Source organism: Bombina bombina, chromosome 1 (genome assembly GCF_027579735.1).
Source record: "Bombina bombina isolate aBomBom1 chromosome 1, aBomBom1.pri, whole genome shotgun sequence".
Classification (NCBI taxonomy): Eukaryota; Metazoa; Chordata; class Amphibia; order Anura; family Bombinatoridae; genus Bombina; species Bombina bombina.
Genome location: NC_069499.1, coordinates 716,560,316 through 716,581,908, shown reverse-complemented (window position 1 = coordinate 716,581,908; position 21,593 = coordinate 716,560,316). Strand labels below are relative to the sequence as shown.

Genomic DNA, 21,593 nt, shown 5'->3' with positions numbered 1-21,593 from the left:
CATACCTGTGGCCCACCAGCCAGATGTCAAAATTTGGATTTCATCAGTTAAATAACCAGGATTTTTAAATATATTTGACTGGAAAGCCAAAATACTGGGATCTTTGCAACTTTACCTGCTTATATCAAATTATCTGTAACACGAGGTCATGTCCCACCTCACACACCTGCTATATTTTACCTCATAAAGTGCATGCTCTCACTTCCAATTCCTTTATCTTATTAAAACACAATTAGACATATTTCCTCTGAATGCAATGCAGTATACAACCATTATGAGAAATAGGGGCCCTTTTTGTGGTCCTTAAAGTAATTTAAATAATCATTTATTTCAAATTGAATTTATGCACATTTCTTTATAACACCAGCTTTATTTCTATTTTACGTTTTATTTATCTTTCTTGATCTAAACATAAAAACACTGTCTGGGTAATAGCCATAGTTGTATGGATTTCTAAAAAGATGAGTTTGGAAGAGAAACAAATATTAATACAAATGACCATTTTGGACTTTATTTTATAGGTGAAATTGCAGATAGTATGGCGGATTTTTATAGCAGATAAGAATTTAACTAACTAAAATGTCAAGACCTAGCTATTTAAAAAAAATAGCATGTTGCCCTAATTATCTTTACAGCCAAAAGCTGTGACAACCTAGGGCGTTCTGATACCATATTTATTTGAAAGCCAATGCTTTAGAAATAACTCAATTGTATCTAGTTATAGAAAAGTACATTGTATTAGCCAACTGGAAGACATGATTAATGGAAAGAATAGATAGAATCAATTTGTGGTTGAGTTTCATTGTTAACTTAAAGCACTGTGGTTTGTGGTGTGGTGCACTCATCTTGGCTTGCCCAGATAAATATTCTGACAAGACAAGTGCTGGCAAGCTTTACTGTATGTAACCCACAATTTTTCTTTCATGATGCAGATAGAGCATACCAATGTAAGCAACTCTCCATTGTACTAATTTTCTTTTGTTGAAAAGCATATATAGCTAGGCTCATAAGCTTTGAGCTAGCTGCAGACTGGTGGCTGAACTTGTATGGCCATTTTAATTGTAATCAGCTAGCTCCCAGGACATTTTCACCAAAACAATAATGAAAAAAATTGGTGCCGAAAAATAATGATAATGGCTGATTGTGATTGGCTCAGCATGACAAATGGCTTATCTGCAGCTGTTAATATGCTGATAATTATTGGGTTCAACTTTTAAATTAGCTACTTTTAAAAACAAATCAGGACAAAAAGCTTTTCCATGATGCTGTGTGAAATGCACACGTAATTAATAAATGTGACAATGACATGTAATTAATAAATGTGACAATATGTAATTAATAAATGTGACAATGACATGTAATTAATAAATGTGACAATGTTACACTTTTAGAACACTACATTTAAAATTAAACTTTCATGATTCAGACAACACATGCAATGTTACAAAGCTTTCTAATTTACTTCCATTACCAAAATATCCACAGTCCTTTTTATATGCACACTTTCTGAGGAACCAGCTTCAAATGAGCATGTGCAAGAGTGCACTGTATATATGTAAATGTATTTTGTGATTGGCTGATGGGTGTCACATGATACAAGAGGAGGTAAAATACTACTAATTTGAAATATAAAGTAGGTGCTATTTTATTATGTATTTGATGATTATGCAATTCTACTGTATTTAGTTGCCCTTTAAATCCTTAACAAATCCATTAAAAGACAACCTGCATCTCATCTGAGTGCAAAGAGGTGTCACCAACCCCTGCAATTTTGCTCTGTGTAGTCACTTTTTTATATCAATAAGCCACCATTTTTACAAAAAAAACTATGTGTAGCATATGTAGCAACAACTCTCTTCTGCTGTACATGTTGCACTTAGATTATTTTATTTAGGGCATTTCATTTATTTGCACCCGGTAACGAAAAAGTGTAACCCAATAGCATAATCATCTGAAGTGCCTTTGCAAGAACAAAGCACATAGATCCCTTTATTCCATTTGTGGCAGTAATACACATAGAATGATGACTTAATGCCAACCCTCTTGACCACCAGCAACAAATACAGATCAAAGTTTTCACTTTGGATCAGATTTTACTCCCTTTTCTGCCAGTACCAATTTTGCAAGTGACACAAAGAGCTGTCAATTTACATCCTGTGTTGACAGTAGCACATAACCTCTTTGTGCAACAACACACAGAAAGATGTGATTTACCACTCTCTCCACTTAATGTGGCAACAGCACACATATTAGTAATGTAATACCTTTTTAAAGGGACAGTAAAGAGAAAATTATATTTTTATTATTTAATATTATATGATTCAGAGTACCCCATTTTAAACTTTCCAACTTCTATCACCAAATTTACTTTGTTGTCTTGGTATCCATAGATGAACATAGTAGGTTCAGCAGCAGCAATGCTGTTGATTGGTGGCTGCACATATATGCCTTTTGTCATTGACTCATCAGAAGTTTTCAGCTTGTTTCCAGTAATGCAAAGCTGCTCCTGAGTCCATTCTTGGTTTTTGTGCCAGTCCTGTTTTTCTGATCACAATCCAAATTCTCAATGCATTTACAAGGCCATTTGTCACTTCAACAAATAAAAGGACTTGATAAACCCTGGACCTTTTTACTGAGTACACACAAAGTTTTCAATTGTAACTTTGATATTTTTTTGCATATTGGATGACATCACAAAACAGATACAAATAATCAATTGAAGTAAAAAAATTATAATAATGAGCAACTTTTACTTAACATTTATAAACAAACATGACTATTATACCAATGATGCTCCTGTTTAAATCCCATAGAGATATATACCCATATATCTCTATGGTTTTGGAGTACGACAGATTAATTGTACATGTCACTTAGCATCACTACACACTATTAAGAAGATCAATCAGTTTACAGGCCCTTCCACCTCTGATGTAATCACTCCCGATCACCATTTTGTTGGTCATTAATTGTGTGCAGCTCTCTTCGAATAACTAAATCTCAAGGTGAACAACGCACATAACTACCTTGCGTTATCATTGGCAGGTAATTCATTTGAGCTTCAGGTGTATTAATGGTAAAAGCATTTTAGGATTGTGATCATAGGATAAACACAATGACAATAACATCCAACGTTCAGAAATCATTATCTGCCGAAAACAATCTCGTGATTATGATTCACTCAATAGTATTTAAAATATCTTCTAAGAAAATGAATATTATCTTTGCCAGCAAAGTGCATAAAATGATTGGCTTATCTTGCAAAAAAATAAATGAAATTCTCTCACAGGTGAGAATCTAATTACTTCAGAGCTGAAGATCTAACTCCAGAAGAAACTTTGATACATTTTTGTATTCTAATCAGGATAGTAACTGTAAAACTGCTTTCTGACTCGGAATACTGGCTTTAAAAAATAATCAATGCATTTGCACACTGGTATATCTCATTTACATTTAAATGGGATTGTGAAGGTTAGAGAACTACTGACAAGGGAGATTTGTGCCAAACATCTGCTATCGATTTGAAATCTAGTTTTCCTACTGCAGGAAAAGCAAACAGTATTTGTAGTTAAAGGGACAGGAGATATTTTTACATTCTATCAATAATTAATTGTCATAGTGCTGGGTGTATTAGGCCATGTTGGTGTACTAGGTGGAAGAATCTGTAAACATTGACATCAAATCCAAACTTGACTTAAAGGGACACTAAAGTCAAAATTTAACTTTCATGGTGGGCAACAAGCCATTATGCAGGTAGTGCTGGTGCTCCCCCCTGGGTTCCCTTTAGCAAAGCCAAGGATCATCCATAGGCACCAGCTGAATGATAACAGATACTGATGGGGGATAGGAAGTCCACTTAGCCTCAGCGCAGGTTACATCTTGCAGTAAGTTAAATACCAAAGTTGACTATGTTGGTATGAAGACAAATATAATAAAGCTTAGATTATAGTCATCATTATACCGATGCAATCGTAAATGTATTTTATAGATAAAGGGGCTCACAAAGACAAAAGTGCCTGTGGTCCATGAAAGTCATAATGCGGCACATCACTTCCTACATTAAACTTTCATGATTCAGATAGAGCATAACATTTTGAACAACTTAACAATTTACTTCTGAGCATGTGCAAGAATTCACAGACTATACGTATATGCATTTGTGATTGGCTGATGGCTGTCACATGATACAGGAGGAGTGGAAATAGACATAACTTTGAAATTTGTCAGAACAAAATCTACTACTCATTTGAAGTTCAGACACAGGGGCCTATCTATCAAGCTCCGAATGGCTCGCCAGAAACAGCAGTTATGAAGCAGTGACCGCTGCTCCATAACCTGTCCGCCTGCTCTGAGCAGGCAGACAGACATCGCTGGAATTCAACCCGATCGAGTACGATCGGGTTGATTGACACCCCCCTGCTCGCGGCTGATTGGCCGCGAGTCTGCAGGGGGCGGCGTTGCACCAGCAGCTCTTGTGAGCTGCTGGTGCAATGCTGAATACGGAGAGCGTATTGCTCTCCGTATTCAACGAGGTCTGGCGGACCTGATCCACACTGTCGGATCAGGTTCCGCCAGACTTTGGCAAATAGAGGCCTAAGTGCTATTGCATTGTCTTTTTATCATGCATTTGTTGATTATGCAAATCTACTGTATTTACTGGTCCTTTAATCCTTTAACTGCTGAGCCATTTTCACCCTTTGCTGAGCTGTTTTGAGTTTTTAGATGCTGCTCACATTTAAACCTTACTGTAGGTCATTTTTAGTGAGAAACCCACACATATTGTATATTGTTTATTTTTCAGCAGACTATACCATTATTTTAAGTAAATATCATGACCCGTGAGAACAAAATGTGTTAAAAAAATCAATATTTTTATTACAATTTTAAAAAACAAGGTTTGTTAAAAAGTGTGTGTATTTTTCTAAACTCATGTGTAAAAAGTAGGTGTTATCCACATAAAAAGGCCCTGATCTGCACAAAGGGACTCCCATGAGCCTCTACTGAAATACATAGTCATCACTATTACCACACTGGTCACCTGGCTATTAAAATGTATATGACATTTTAAAAAAGGGGCTTCTGAGCTTTAAGTCTAGGAGTCTTCAGGGTGTCTAGGCCATTTTGTTGGTCTGTTACAGGCCCATAGAGACCCCCTTCCTACAAAATGTGTATTTTTTTTATGTGGTTTTATTTTATACCCCCAAATTACTCGCCTTGTGAAAGAGGAGGGCTGAAATTGAGGAGTTTGAATGCTTTCCTCATCCATGCAGCTCCCTTAAGCCCTCTGCAGAAGCCAGGCACTTCCAAATTTCCCAGGGTCAAATGACATCACCATGCATGGGCTTGTCTAGAAGGAATGGGTTATGATATACTACTGAAGATTTGTAAATCCCATTGAATATCTTTTGGTGTCCATTTATTTGTTGTTCAGTGAATAATAATGAGCTCTTGTTCTCTTCCGCCAGGTGCTTCCCCATATCCAGGGGTCCAGATAGATGAAGACTTTTGCTGCAGACTGAAAGAAGGAACTCGTATGAGACCCCCAGAATACTGCACCCCAGAAATGTAAGGACCTCATTTTGTGCTTGACTCAAACAAAACGGTGGATTTTTAGGAAATTAATAGATGTTATTTTCCTTGTGGAATAGTATATTAAAGGGACATGGAAGTCAAATTAAGTTTAATTCATTCATTCATTAAGCTTAAATAAATTAAATTAAACTTAACATAATTAAAATTAAACTTAGATTATAATTATTGTTGCAAGCACAGCTTCCATTAAGTGCTCAAGTCACATGCACACTCTTGAACCTATTTTCGAATGTCCTTGGAAAGTTTTATTAAAGTAAACCAATAGAGGGTTAGATTGTGAGTGACATACAAGCAATATCGGGTTTTTTCCAATAGATGATATAAGGTGTTATAAAAAACAAAAAGGACTGCCATATATACATATCTCTAAATATGTGTACTGTATGTGTGTGTATATATATATATATATATATATATATATATATATATATATATATATATATATATATATATATATATATATATAAATCCAGAAAGAAGCAGGCACTCTCCGTTTAACATTTCAATATTTTACTTATATTAAACTACTAAGTAAAATATTGAAATGTTAAACGGAGAGTGCCTGCTTCTTTCTGGATTTATTGGTTACTTTTGCTGTGCACCCCGGACTTGATTTGAGAGTGCTATACCACTGACTGTTATATATATATATATATATATATATATATATATATATATATATATATATATATATATATATATATATATATATATATATATATATATATATATATATACTGTATATGTGTACATATGTATTTACGTATTTGTGTTTTACTATATATGTACTGTACATATTTAACATTCCAGTGTTCTTCACTGCACTTTTTATTGTAAATGCATAATGATATATATATATATATATATATATTTCCATAGATATATAGGTATAGATATCTATTTTACATGACATTATCAGATATACAGTATATATAGAAATTTATATTTAATAATAAAAAGTACATTCTGTATAATGGGAAAGTACTGTTATGGTAATGGGTATGTACCTTTCCCCCTCCCCCCCCTTTTTTTAATTAAATAGCACTAAATGACATACAGAATTAAGCAATACACACAATGGTGATTTCTGACTTTACATACTCTGTTTTGCATTAAGCCCTTTCATTCTGCCAAAGTTTTAATTTGCCAAGCAAAATTGTTAGCCTAAAAATATCCAGCAGTGCAAACAGGATTACTGGTAAAACTGAATACTGTCAAGTTACAGATTTGACATCAGTTTGATTTACGCTTAAGGAAAACATTGGCATAAGAATTATTTATAATGCGTTTTTTTGCCAGTGTGGATCATCTCTTCAACAGCCTTCTGATGACAGCAAATGATTGAATTTTGTATATGTAAGCAAATATAAATTGCACACCTACACAAGATATCAATACGAAAATATTAAAATATTGCAGTAATACAAACTGACTTCAGATCCTTGTCTTGCTAAATTTATAGCTCACCTGTGATGAACTTGAAAAAGTCAATTGCAATCAATGAAGTCAAATAACCAATGATATTCTGTCCTTTTAAAGAGACGTGAAGTCAAAATTAAACTTGCATGGTTAAGATAGCGCATGCAATTTTAAGATACTTTTTTAGATTATTTCTGTTATCAGTTTCAATTTGTTCTCTTGCTATCCTTTATTGAAAAGCATACCTAGGTAGGCTCACAAGCAGCAATGTACTACTGGGAGGTAGCAGGTGATTGGTGGCTACACAGATATTGATTCATGTTATTGGCTAACTCCCAGTAGAGCATTGCTGCTCTGGAAGTGAATTAGAACTACGCGTCGAACGCTTTTGCAGGGTTATATGCAAGCAACAGCGCAATCATAAAATGCGCTAAGACATTAAACATGTTCTTTTTGCACTTATATGCCCCTTTAAACAAAAAAAAACTGCAGATTTATTTACTAGTTGACATAAACACATTTGGTACAAGTGCAACCAAGCAGTCAGAAAATACTCTCCTGTGTGTGTATAATCTACTGAAGGTAGCCTCAGTCGCTGCATATTTATCAGGCCTGAACCTAACTTAAACTCTGCAGTTAGAATGGAAACCATTTTAGCACAAATAATAATTCTAAATATATTTATACTGATTACTTATAAGGGGAATTGCTGTCCTATTAACAAACAGCTTGTTCTCATGCAAATTATGCCCCTGATGTTTACATTTAAAAAGGAACATTTTTTTTATATTAAATCACACATTTTTACCACATTAACCTGTGTTCCAATCCATCTGAATGACCTTTCCGATACAGTACTTCTAAGGGTAAGAGAGTGGCTTAAAATTACAAATACTTATTCAGCAAAGAAATTTCTTTAGAGATAAAATTTCGGGATCAAAAAAACCTCTTGAATTGTACTTCCTTATAATTGCTTGATCCTGATATTAGTGATATATTTAATAATCTCAAAGAAACTGCATTTCAAAAAGGATACAAATGTGAATTTACTGACAAGGAGACTGTGGTCGCACTAATGACACTGAGGACCTATACCTTTGATACCTTAAAGTATAGGAACAAATTCATATTTGTCGGTAGTCATTATCTATCTAAATTTACCAATGATCTATAGCTAGGAATTACCTCTGTTGTGGCATAGGACTTGATGGTATTGATACATACTGGAGTATGATTATCTGGGGAACCTGAATCCTAAATTGGAGTATGGAGTATAGAGATAAATGCTACCGGTAAGTAGAGTTTTACACTCCAGCTCAACTATGGATCAATATAATTGAAATGTAGGTATTGGTGCACTAGTAGTTCTGCATTATTATGAAATACCTCTACCTTTAAGTTTTAATTTTTCCGCTGTAAGGGTATAAAGGTACCGGCTTCAAATAAGTACTACAGTATTTGGAATATTAATTGTTTGGTAATATCTAGGGATGGATACCCTTGGTTCCAATATTTGTTTATAGGAATAAATTGTCACTGATAGGTAGTGGTTCCAGTGGCATCCCTGCTCCCTCTCCCCCTTTTTAAATAGCATCTGCTCATTCATGCTTTGACGGTATTAAAAGGTATAGACTTTCCCTCATTCAGAGCTACTTTTTACTGACATGATTATCTCGATCTATCTACTTAATTATGATCTCCTCTGGTATTTAAAAGGTATAGGTCTCTGGTTTAGCTGGAGTGACCACAAACTTAGGAGTGACCAAAATTAAGGATTCAGGTTCCCCAGATAATCATACTCCAGTATGTATCAATACTATCAAGTCCTATGCCACAACAGAGGTAATTCCTAGCTATAGATCATTGGTAAATTTAGATAGATAATGACTACCGACAAATATGAATTTTGTACTCAAGTTGCTTTTTAATATTTACCATGAATTTATCAAAAAGATTGTAATCCAGGTTTTAGCGTATCTAGTTGAAGCCATGCAACTTGTTAGAGACACAGGTGTAGGCTGTGCGGACTCTGATTTGTGCCAAACTTGCTTTTGACGCCTAAAATAGTGTTTCTTGCAAAAACTGGTCAAGTGTTGTGATGCAATTGTAGAATACAGTATGTGCGAGAGCTTAACTATTTCCTGTGGTTTATCACTATCTATTGTCTATGTTTATTTTGTCCTTTAAGACGCCTTAAAATAACAGTGGTTTTATGAGATAGCTATGACCCCCCCCCATACACTTGATCTTCTCTAACACCTTACAGTGATGGGGATGTGTAAATCTAAGTTGGGTCATTAGAGAAAAGATCAGCAATCACTAGTAGATTAGGAAGTTCACCCACTTTAAAGGGACATGAAACCCAAAATGCCTCTTTATTGATTCAACAGAACCAACATTTTTAAAAAAAAGTTTACAAAATACCTCTGTTCTCAGATTTGCTTTGTTCTCATGTTATACTTTGTTGAAGAGATACCTAGGTAGGTAGTGTGCACATGTTTGGAGCACTACATGGCTGGAAAAACTGTTGCCATCTAGTGCTCTTGCACTGTACAGCATTCTTGTAAAACTGCTGTCATATAGTGCTGCAGACACATGCACATTCCAGAGCTGCTTTTCAACAAAGGATACCATGAGAACAAAGACAAATATGATAATAGAAGTAAATTGTAAAGTATCTATCTGTATCATGAAATAAAAAATATGGGTTTTATATCCCTTAAGAGAGAAACTAGGCACCACTAATACAATAATGTTATCTTCTATCCTAGCTACCAGACCATGCTTGATTGCTGGCAAGGAATTCCCACAGACAGACCTACGTTCACAGACTTGGTGGAGAGCTTAGGAGATCTTCTTCAGGCCAATGTTCAACAGGTTTGATTTTTTAATTAAAGTTCCCCCCGCTTGAAACACTAGATTCTCCTCTAATTGGAAACATTTACATATTAAAAAGCATGCTTGTAATAAATGAGAATAACGGTAGATTTTGGAATTATTGTATGTGTATGTGGCCTATCACTGATCTTATCTGGAAAAATACATTGTGGACTTTAATAACCAAATTTATAGAAAACCATATTGATTAGCTTTTTTTTGCTAGAGACTTTTCCTTAATGGCTCTTGTGAGCTGCTGGTGCAATGCTGAATACGGAGAGCGTATTGCTCTCTGCATTCAGCGAGGTCTTGCGGACCTGATCCGCACTGTCGGATCAGGTCCGCAAGACCTTTAATAAATTGGCCTCATTGTGTTCATCTAGTTCCCAGTAATACATTGCTGCTTCTTCAACAAAGGATGTCAAGAGAATGAAGCAAATGTGATGATAAAAGTAACTTGGAAAGTTGTTTCAAGCTCTATCTGAATCATGAAAGAATCATTTTGGGTTTAATGCCCCTTAACTACAATTTTTTTTTTAAAAGAATGAAGACCCTCAGAACAGTAATTATGTTTCTATATCAGATGAGCCACTAGACCATAGGGACACTACTCTATATTTGCCTATTGTCTAGACCAGTGTTTTTCAACCAGTGTTCCGTGAGAGATCCTCAGGTGTGCCACAGCAGACTGACAACAGTGTGACATATTTTTTAAACTTTGCTTGTTTTTTACTCCCAGTGCAGGGGTAGTTTGTAGGAGGCATGGCATAACAGCACAATACATACAGTATGTGTGTGTTTGTGTGTATGTGTATATATATATGCTGTATTAGGCTACAATGTGTGATTTTTTTTAAATTTTGGGATGGTGGTGTGCCACAGGATTTTTTAATGTAAAAAGGTGTGCCACGGCAAAAAAAAGGTTAAAAATCACTGGTCTAGACACAAAGGCATTTAGTGCAACTTTATTCTGTTTGCATTAAAGGGACAGTCTACACCATAATTTTTATTGTTTAAAAAGATAAATAATCCCTTTATTACCCATTCCCTAGTTTTGCATAACCAACAGTTATATAAATATACTTTTTACCTCTGTGATTACCTTGTATCTAAACCTCTGCAAACTGCCCCCTTACTTCAGTTCTTTTCACAGACATCCATTTTAGCCAATCAGTGCTGGCTCCTAGGAAACTCCATGTGCGTGAGCACAGTTATCTATATGACACAAATGAACGAATGCCCTCTAGTGGTGAAAACTGTCAAAATGCATTCAGATAGGAGGCGGCCTTCTAGGTCTTAGAAATTAGCATATGAGCCTACCTAGGTTTATCTTTCAACTAAGAATACCAAGAGAACAAAGCACAATTGGTGATAAAAGTCAAATGGAAAGTTGTTTAAAATGACATTCCCTAGCTGAATCATGAAAGTTTGTTTTGGACTAGACTGTCCCTTTGAATAGTAGTTCCAGAAAAGTTTAAATGATAAGCTACATAAAATAAACTGCACATCTAGCAACAACCTTTTTTTCTATCATGTTAAATAGTGATTTGTTATATGCATGTGCACTTTTTACAAATGATTTACATTGTTAGTTGTGTTTTTGGCCTACATGCATAATTACTGTATGATCTTACCGAAATCTGTTTCTCTTTATATTCGCCCTGCAGGAGGGAAAGGACTACATTCCGCTCAATACCAATTTGTGCATTGATGGTGAAAGCAATGTGAAAACTGCGAGTGAAGAACAAAGCAAACGAAACTCAGCTACACGATGGAGCACAATGGAAATTGGGTAAGTAAATCTTAGATAAATGTAAATGCAAACTACTTTAGTCTGTCTCTCTCAAAATTCATGATAGATAGATAGATAGATAGATAGATAGATAGATAGATAGATAGATAGATAGATAGATAGATATATAGATAGATCAGACAGATAGATAGATATGGATAGATAGATAGAGATACCATGCAGTTTTAAACAATTTCCCAGTTTACATCTATTGTTTAATTTGCTTCATTCTCTTGGTGTCCTTTGTTGGAAAGCATAACTAGGTAAGCTCAGGAGCACCACTGCACTACTGGGAGCTAGCTGCTGATTGGTATCTGCAGATATTTTCCTGTTGTCATTTGCTTGCCCAACGTATTCAGCTAATTGGTATATATTAGAAACGTAATTGGTAAATATGAGAAAGCAGCATTGCTGCGCCTTCAACAAATGATACAACAAGAATGAAGCAAAATTGATAACAGAAGTTAATTTGAAAGTGATTTTAAGTTTGTATTCTGTATTTAGATCATGAAAGAAAAACTATGGGTTTAATGTCCCTTTAAGTAACAGTTTTAGAATTCCTTATATGATAACTGATATGTAATATAAATAATTAACCTGTTAGAACACAAACATAAAATAAAACCAACTCAAATAAATGTGTCAGTACATAATTAAATGAGTCCCAGACAGGCTCTGTGCAGGAATACAGTGGATGATTTCCAGGGATGGCACCTCAGGAAGAAACAAAAACGGCAAATAGTGAAGTCCAGACAAGCAGTTTTTGTTTCTTCCTAAGGTGCAGCTTTTTGTTATTATATCATATTATATTTTTGCAAAACCCTGTTTTCCATATTGTTTTACATCTTTTTAGCACTTTAGGTAAAGAGTGCAGTATGATACTACATATTCTGTAAAGCAATACATGCAGACATATAACTAACATTAAAGGAGACAAATCATTATATAGATTCTTTTCTATGGTGGTTATGGGAAGCAAATCAAAGGGACACAAGTGTCAGCCTCACCCTGCTATTCTTCCTTCGTGTTTTCAGAAACAACAATAAGAACCGACCTCTCAGTGTGAAGACATTTGATGAAGTGCCAGTAGGAAAGGACAAAGCGTTCAATGAGGTAAACACTTGCACAAAAAGGCAAGGCTGCTTCCATTCTCACTTTCTTATAGAATGCTGTACTTGTCAACAAAATGCAGCGGAAATCTCTTAGTGTGTAACTGAAAACACACAGATGGAAGTTTAACTTTCACCTTCAGCAGACATCTTAAAAGGATATAAAACAGTATGTTTCATTGTTGTAATAAAAAAACACTAAGTAATGGCTTGTACTTAATCAGGGCCAGATTTATAATTAGGCAGAGTAGGCATGGCCATGGGAACCTAACCATGGGTCTCGGACAGAATGCGGACAGAAATGTCCGTCGGATAACAGTCCAGTCTGTCTGAGAACCTGTAAAAGCATGTTGTGGGACCCACGGTTAGGTTTCCAGAGGTGGTTGCGGCGCCCGAGGCTCTGATTGGAACAGAACTCTTTGGAGCCTATTTGCCCTTGGGCATAAATGCATTTGTCCGTGTCTCTGAGGTCAACCGGGTGCACAACCAGTCGAATAATGGATAGGGTTTATCGCTATAGCCTAGTGGAAAAAATGGTTACAGCTAAATCCTGTTCAGCTAAAATACCTCTGATGTTAGAGCTGGCTGCTTTCTGTGCTTTCTTTCATTTGTTAGCAGCAGTCATGTGCCTACTCTGACATAACAGGTGATTTAGGTGGATGAGAACTATCTGCTACCCAAACTATGGTGGCTTCATGTAGTTAATTATAAGCACATTATTATTTAAACTGATTCCGGCGCGCTAATAGGGTCTGCACCATATTATATATGTTAAAGAATATGATATGAATTTTTGTACCCCCGACAAATAGAAGTCTGTAACTATAAGCACAGTTGTGCTGTTTTTTTTAGCACAATCTGTTTCTTTTTATGTTTGTTTAGTCTTCATAAAGTAATGGTTTCCTTTATCTTCTCTCCTTTACTGAGGCCAGTAAAGCACAAATATAAAAATGTTACTACATTGATCAAACAATGGCTGGGAAGAATATAGCATTGTTCAGTTTGTGAAGTCTGCACTTCCGAAATGCAGACGCCAGACCTCATATATTTAACAATGCTATATTCTTTATAAGTCTTCCCTTCTGGAAAGAATTGAAAAGCCCACAGTTTTAAAAGATGCAGGGACCTTAGGGTCACTGCCCTGGACCCCAATATAATGATACAAAAATAGGCAGAAAGGTGACAGCAGAACTATTTAATGATATATCAGGAGACAAGGACAAGCGACATTTCGGGAACTTATTGAAGGCATGAGGAAGGGATAATTTCCCGAAACGTCGCCTGTCTGTGTCTCCTGATATATCATTAAATAGTTCTGCTTTTACCTTGCTGCCTAGTTTTGTATCATTATATGTGGATCAACCAGTCAGCAGATAGATCCCACTAGATCATTGCTGTTCCTAAGCCTTCCTACTTATGCTCTTTTAGAAAGGATAAGATGAGAAAGAAGCAAATTAGATAATACAATTCAATTAGAAAGTTGTTAAAAATTGTATGGTCTATCGGAATATTGAAAGAAAAATTATGGGTTTCGTGTCCCTTTAAGAAAACAATTGTAACTGGGCACTGGGGCACTGAAAGACATGTGTGAGTTTTGGTGAGCACAGGGCGAACTCTTGTGACTGCCCTTGTGGTAGAGTATGTTTTAGTCACTGCTTTGCTTGGCCTTTGATGTTTATTTATGCAGATCCGTCCTTAGTTCGTTAACTTTAATGACATAAAAGCTGTTATGACTTTGCAGACATTAATAGGTTTTTATTTATTTGAAGAAGCAATCAAACAACCACACAGAGCTCAGGGACTCTTGACCCTCCTTCAGAAACTAGATCTAACCACTAAGCACTGAACAAAACAGATCTAGCTAAGCATCCTGTTTCTATATTCATTACATCTTTAACGGCAGACAGCGAGGATGTCTTTGTGTAAATAAGCAAAGCATCATTTTGTTCCACTAAGCTGGTTTGCTGTATCCATTATTAATGTCTTCCACAGAGTGCCTTTGATGTTCTTCAAGGCTATATCTCTAATGCAAAATCACCTGCCTTTGTAAACAGAGCCAAAAAGGAATTGAGTGTTTTCCATAAAATGTAATTAATAACTTAGCTGGTCTCCTCACAGTGTAATTGTAGGTATTATGCAAAAATATGCTATTTATATTCATAGAAAGGGTTTTCTTATGATGTATCAAAATAAGCAGCAGTTCATCTCTCATTTTCTTGTAAACACAGTTCTCAATGTGCTTTGTGGTTTCAACTCAAATTTTAATAAACCAGTAAATGTTTAATTTAATTATGATTGTAATATGCTTTCATTATTTATTGTTTTCCCCTTTTCCTATCTTTTAAAAATCTCTATATATTTTTTTTCTCCAATAGAAGTTGGAACACATAGTTCCTTTGCCCAAAAGATAATTAGTTTGGACATATAAATTACAGACAATATCTCCATAAGGTTTAAATTAGTATATGACATTTCATATTTATTTGATTGATATCTCTGTTAAAGGGACATAATACTCATATGCTAAATCACTTGAAACTGATGCAGTATAACTGTAAAAAGCTGACAGGAGAATATCACCTGAGCATCTCTATGTAAAACAGGAAGATATTTTACCTCACAATCTCCTCAGCTCAGCAGAGTAAGTTCTGTGTAAAAAGTTATACTCAGCTGCTCCCAGCTGCAGGTAAAAAAATTAAAAAAAATGAAGAAATGAACAGCAGCCAATCAGCATCAGCAGTGCTGAGGTCATGAACTATTACTGTGATCTCATGAGATTTGACTTAACTCTCATGAGATTTCATAGTAAGCTTCCTTTACCTGATTGGTGAAATAATATGAGAGTGCACGATGCTAGTCCCTTCAGATGTCCCAGGACAAACACACTAAAATGCTGCTTAGAAATCCTTTACAATGGGAGGTGGCTACTGAGGAACTTTTGAGGTAAAATATCTTTCTTTTTTACATAGAGATGTTCAGGAGATATTTTCTAATCAGCTTTTTACAGCATCACTTTTACAGCATCACTGCATCACTTTCAAGTGTTTAAACATTTGGGTATTATGGCCCTTTAAGTGATAGTTGAACCTCTGTATAAACGTACCTTCTTCTAAAACTAATAATGTTGTATCTCTCATTTGCAATTTCAAATACTTAGTGGAATATTACAGTATCCATTTTTTTTTCTTTCTTTGAATTTTGTATACTTCACTAATTTTATTATTATTATTCTGTAATGTTTGTTTATTTTTTATGAATTTGTTTTACACAGATAAGAAAGGGGTAATAAGTAATCATATATTTGTTAATTTTTCCATTCTTGATTGACTGTGTGTGCCTTTAAATAAGAGGTGATGTTATTGATTTACTAGCTATGAGTAAGCGCCGAGTACAGCACGAAATGTGTTATACTCATGTTTTATTTTTTTTACTACGACTCAGTAAAACGTTTTTAAATTTTCCTACCTTATTGTGCTCAGAACTTTTTCTTTTCACTAGAAAAAATTACCCTGCAGCAAGGAAATAAGCTAAATATACTTATAGCTGAATAACAATGTCCCTGCAAAACAAATACATTTTGCTAACAACATACAGTTTAAATGTTTTAAAACATTTATGTTGAATGTCGCTATTTTGTATTTTATTGCTTAATTGCTAAAATATGCTATGTATTTATATAAAAAAATAATAGTATACTGTTCCGTTCAGTTGCCACATGTTTTTCTAGACAGCTATGAGTTTGTATAACCTGCAAAATGTCAAAGACGGACATGAATAGTGCTGTCCACCCTACAGCATATGTATCTATAGCCCTCTAGGAAAACATAGCCATGGTAGCAACCCTATCTCAACCACTGCATTTACTCTACCAAGCTCCATTATACACCCTATTTCCAGCTTGGGTGCAGCTCTTTGTCTTGCTAATGTATGGTAGCTCCCTCTGTCATAATACAGCTGTATGAATTATTAGGCTACAATAGCTTTAATTTATAAAACATGATTAAAGTATGTGTCCTACTTAACGCTTTGTATTTTCTGCTCTCTGTCCCTTGCCTTCCTCTTCTAATGGCCTGATACATTGTCTTGGGTAACATGCGCATCACATCACCACTACTTCAGCAACTCCAACAGCGTCCTGGAGATACAAAAATTAAAAAAGGGGGTAAAAGAAAGACTCTAATAGTAGACTAAACATGCAATGTATATACCAAATAACAAATAAGGATTGATGACTGAAATCTGCTGAATTCCTCTGAATATATTAAATATGCCAATAAACCTTTAAATAACCTTTACTAAATACAGGTATTTAATATGTTTGCTGTTTTTGTTAATACTTTCCTATTTTTTTAACACAGGAAAGTGAATCTGACAGTGGTATGGTCCTCTCTTCTGTGGAGATGAAGAGTCTGAAACGTCAGGAGACGCGGTCTTGGCCTTTTGGGATCATCGCCCATGCGTAAGTGTCATGTGATCGATACGTTTGTGTTGAATTTACTAAAGCATATAATGTAATGGGCCTGATCCTCCATCTTAGTACTTTTGCTGCAAACATTTTAACATCTTTAAAAAATATTTTTTAATATATAGCTTTGTTGACTAAGTAGTGTAAATAAATATATATTTATATAAAGGGATAAACTATCATTATAATTAATAATGGGTTCATTACTTCTTTAAGCATGATACCGGGCCTCATTAGTACTGATTTTATAAAAAAAAATATTATAGCGTGCCTTTTATTATTGTAAAAATTATGCACAGAGTGGATTACTCCCCCAGCCTACAAAATCATTTTAGAACTCAAAACAAAATAATGACATTTTTATATAAACAGCATTGAATAGCAATCCTTCAGAAATTTATATGGCATTGCTTTTGCAGTAATAATCACTCATGGCATAAATGAGTAATCTGTTTTGGGTGTACCTTTAAACTTAAAGCATATCTATATAGTAGTTATTGCTATAGAGAACAATGAAAAAATAAAATACATAATTTAATAATGGATGGGATATAATCTAATTGTCTAATGAAATAAGGATTCCTTTGTCTGCATAGGAACTGATTGCGCACTTACAATGCTGATTTATTGGAAAACACATGGACTATATAAACAAAGATCACAATGACATTGGTTCAATCTAAAGAGAACAATATTAGTTATCAAATGTGCCCAATAAGGGCTAGATTACGATTGGCACGCTAAATATTGTGCACAAGCGATAAGATGTTTATTGTGGCTCTTTGCATGAGTCTTAAGTAGCGCACGTATTACAGGTTGAAAGTAAACGCGTTCACTTGAGCGCAATTGAATTTAATGCACTTCGGGATAGCACAACTTTAGAGCTCTGCTTAACTGCTACACTTGACAAAAAAATACATACTATAAAGTATTTAACAAATATTTAAAAAAAATATTGAATTAAAAAGTTATAAGGGCTCAAAGATATGGGTCTCAGGTGTTAGGAAAAAAAGCAATGCAAAGGGCTTTAATATATATATATATATATATATATATATATATATATATATATATATATATATATATATATATATATATATATATACAGTATGTCTAAATATGTATGTGTGTATATATATATATATATATATATATATGTGTTTATATATCTGTACATATGTATTTATTTAAAGACATATATACATATATAAACACATAAATAATTAAGTGCATTGTAGCCCTTTTGCAGTCAAGTAGCTGAAAACATGAAAAATCATATTTATGCAATATTCATATTTAATAAAGTGTTTAACTGTGTATTTACTGTAAATATTTCACATACCAATGTTCTTCACATAGGGGAATATGTTTGAAGTATTTAAAAAAATATGTAATCGTGTGTATACATATACTTTTGTGAGTACACCCCTCACATTTTTGTAAATATTTTATTATATCTTTTCATGAGACAACACTGAAAAAATGACACTTTGCTACAATGTAAAATAGTGAGTGTACAGCCTGTATAACAGTGTAAATTTTCTGTCTCCTCAAAATAACTCAACACACAGCGATTAATGTCTAAACCATTGGCAACAAAAGTGAGTACACCCCTAAGTGGAAATGTCCAAATTGGGCACAAAGTGTCAATATTTTGTGTGGCCACCATTATTTTCCAGCACTGACTTAACCCTCTTGGGCATGTAGTTCACCAGAGCTTCACAGGTTGCCACTGAGTCCTCTTCCACTCCTCCATGACGACATCACGGAGCTGGTGGATGTTAGAGACCTTGCAATCTCCCACCTTCCATTTGAGGATGCCCCACAGTTGCTCAATAGGGTTTAGGTCTGGAGAGATGCTTGACCAGTCCATCACCTTTTCCCTAAGCTTCTTTAGCAAGGCAGTGGTCATCTTGGAGGTGTGTTTGGGGTCATTATCGTGTTGGAATAATGCTGCCCAGTCTCCAAAGGGAGGGGATCATGCTCTGCTTCCGTATGTCACAGTACATGTTGGCATTCATGCTTCCCTCAATGAGCTGTAGCTCCCCAGTGCCAGCAGCACTCATGCAGGCCCAGACCATGACACTCCCACCAGCATGCTTGAATGTATCTTTGTACTCCTCACCTGGTTGCCGCCACTCATGCTTGAAACCATCTGAACCAAATAAGTTCATCTTGGTCTCATCAGACCACAGGACATGGTTCCAGTAATCCAAGTCCTTAGTCTGCTTGTCTTCAGCAAACTGTTTGCGCGCTTTCTTGTGCATCATCTTTAGAAGAGGCTTCCTTCTGGGACGACAGCCATGCAGACCAATTTGATGCAGTGTGCGGCGTATTGTCTGAGTACTGACAGGCTGACCCCGCACCTCTTCAACCTCTGCAGCAATGCTGGCAGCACTCATACATCTATTTCCCAAAGACAACCTCTGGATATGACGCTGACCACGTGCACTCAACTTCTTTGGTCGACCATGGCAAGGCCTGTTCTGAGTGGAACCTGTCCTGTGAAACCGCTGTATGGTGTTGCCCACCATGCTGCAGCTCAGTTTCAGGGTCTTGGCAATCTTCTTATAGCCTAGGCCATCTGTATGTAGAGCAACAATTCTTTTTTTCAGATTCTCAGAGAGTTCTTTGCCATGAGGTGCCATGTTAAACCTCCAGTGACCAGTATGAGAGAGTGTGAGAGCGATAGCACCAAATTTAACACACCTGTTCCCCATTCACACCTGAGACCTTGTAACACTAATGAGTCACATGACACCGGGAGGGAAAATGGCTAATTGGGACCAATTTGGACATTTCCACTTAGGGGTGTACTGACTTTTGTTGCCAACGGTTTAGACATTAATGGCTGTGTGTTGAGTTATTTTGAGGGGACAGCACATTTACACTGTTATACAGGCTGTACACTCACTAATTTACATTGTAGCAAAGTGTAATTTCTTCAGTGTTGTCACATGAAAAGATATAATAAAATATTTACAAAAATGTGAGGTTTACTCACTTTTGTGAGATACTACAGGGAGTGCAGAATTATTAGGCAAGTTGTATTTTTGAGGATTAATTTTATTATTGAACAATAACCATGTTCTCAATGAACCCAAAAAACTCATTAATATCAAAGCTGAATATTTTTGGAAGTAGTTTTTAGTTTGTTTTTAGTTTTAGCTATTTTAGGGGGATATCTGTGTGTGCAGGTGACTATTACTGTGCATAATTATTAGGCAACTTAACAAAAAACAAATATATACCCATTTCAATGATTTATTTTTACCAGTGAAACCAATATAACATCTCAACATTCACAAATATACATTTCTGACATTCAAAAACAAAACAAAAACAAATCAGTGACCAATATAGCCACCTTTCTTTGCAAGGACACTCAAAAGCCTGCCATCCATGGATTCTGTCAGTGTTTTGATCTGTTCACAATCAACATTGCGTGCAGCAGCAACCACAGCCTCCCAGACACTGTTCAGAGAGGTGTACTGTTTTCCCTCCTTGTAAATCTCACATTTGATGATGGACCACAGGTTCTCAATGGGGTTCAGATCAGGTGAACAAGGAGGCCATGTCATTAGATTTTCTTCTTTTATACCCTTTCTTGCCAGCCACGCTGTGGAGTACTTGGACGCGTGTGATGGAGCATTGTCCTGCATGAAAATCATGTTTTTCTTGAAGGATGCAGACTTCTTCCTGTACCACTGCTTGAAGAAGGTGTCTTCCAGAAACTGGCAGTAGGACTGGGAGTTGAGCTTGACTCCATCCTCAACCCAAAAAGGCCCCACAAGCTCATCTTTGATGATACCAGCCCAAACCAGTACTCCACCTCCACTTTGCTGGCGTCTGAGTCGGACTGGAGCTCTCTGCCCTTTACCAATCCAGCCACGGCCCATCCATCTGGCCCATCAAGACTCACTCTCATTTCATCAGTCCATAAAACCTTAGAAAAATCAGTCTTGAGATATTTCTTGGCCCAGTCTTGACGTTTCAGCTTGTGTGTCTTGTTCATTGGTGGTCGTCTTTCAGCCTTTCTTACCTTGGCCATGTCTCTGAGTATTGCACACCTTGTGCTTTTGGGCACTCCAGTGATGTTGCAGCTCTGAAATATGGCCAAACTGGTGGCAAGTGGCATCTTGGCAGCTGCACGCTTGACTTTTCTCAGTTCATGGGCAGTTATTTTGCTCCTTGGTTTTTCCAAACGCTTCTTGCGACCCTGTTGACTATTTTGAATGAAACGCTTGATTGTTCGATGATCATACTTCAGAAGCTTTGCAATTTTAAGAGTGCTGCATCCCTCTGCAAGATATCTCACTATTTTTGACTTTTCTGAGCC

At 35.8% G+C, this 21,593-nt stretch overlaps 1 protein-coding gene across 1 annotated transcript in view; it reads left to right on the top strand.

Annotated features, from left to right (window-relative positions):
• LOC128645900 (vascular endothelial growth factor receptor kdr-like) overlaps positions 1 to 21,593 on the top strand; it is a 353,579-nt gene that overhangs the window by 316,262 nt on the left and 15,724 nt on the right. The window contains exons 25-29 of the mRNA XM_053699216.1: positions 5,466 to 5,565; positions 9,783 to 9,888; positions 11,556 to 11,680; positions 12,715 to 12,793; positions 17,148 to 17,248. Of these exons, the coding sequence (XP_053555191.1) occupies positions 5,466 to 5,565; positions 9,783 to 9,888; positions 11,556 to 11,680; positions 12,715 to 12,793; positions 17,148 to 17,248 (511 nt within the window). The remainder of the gene's footprint in view (positions 1 to 5,465; positions 5,566 to 9,782; positions 9,889 to 11,555; positions 11,681 to 12,714; positions 12,794 to 17,147; positions 17,249 to 21,593) is intronic.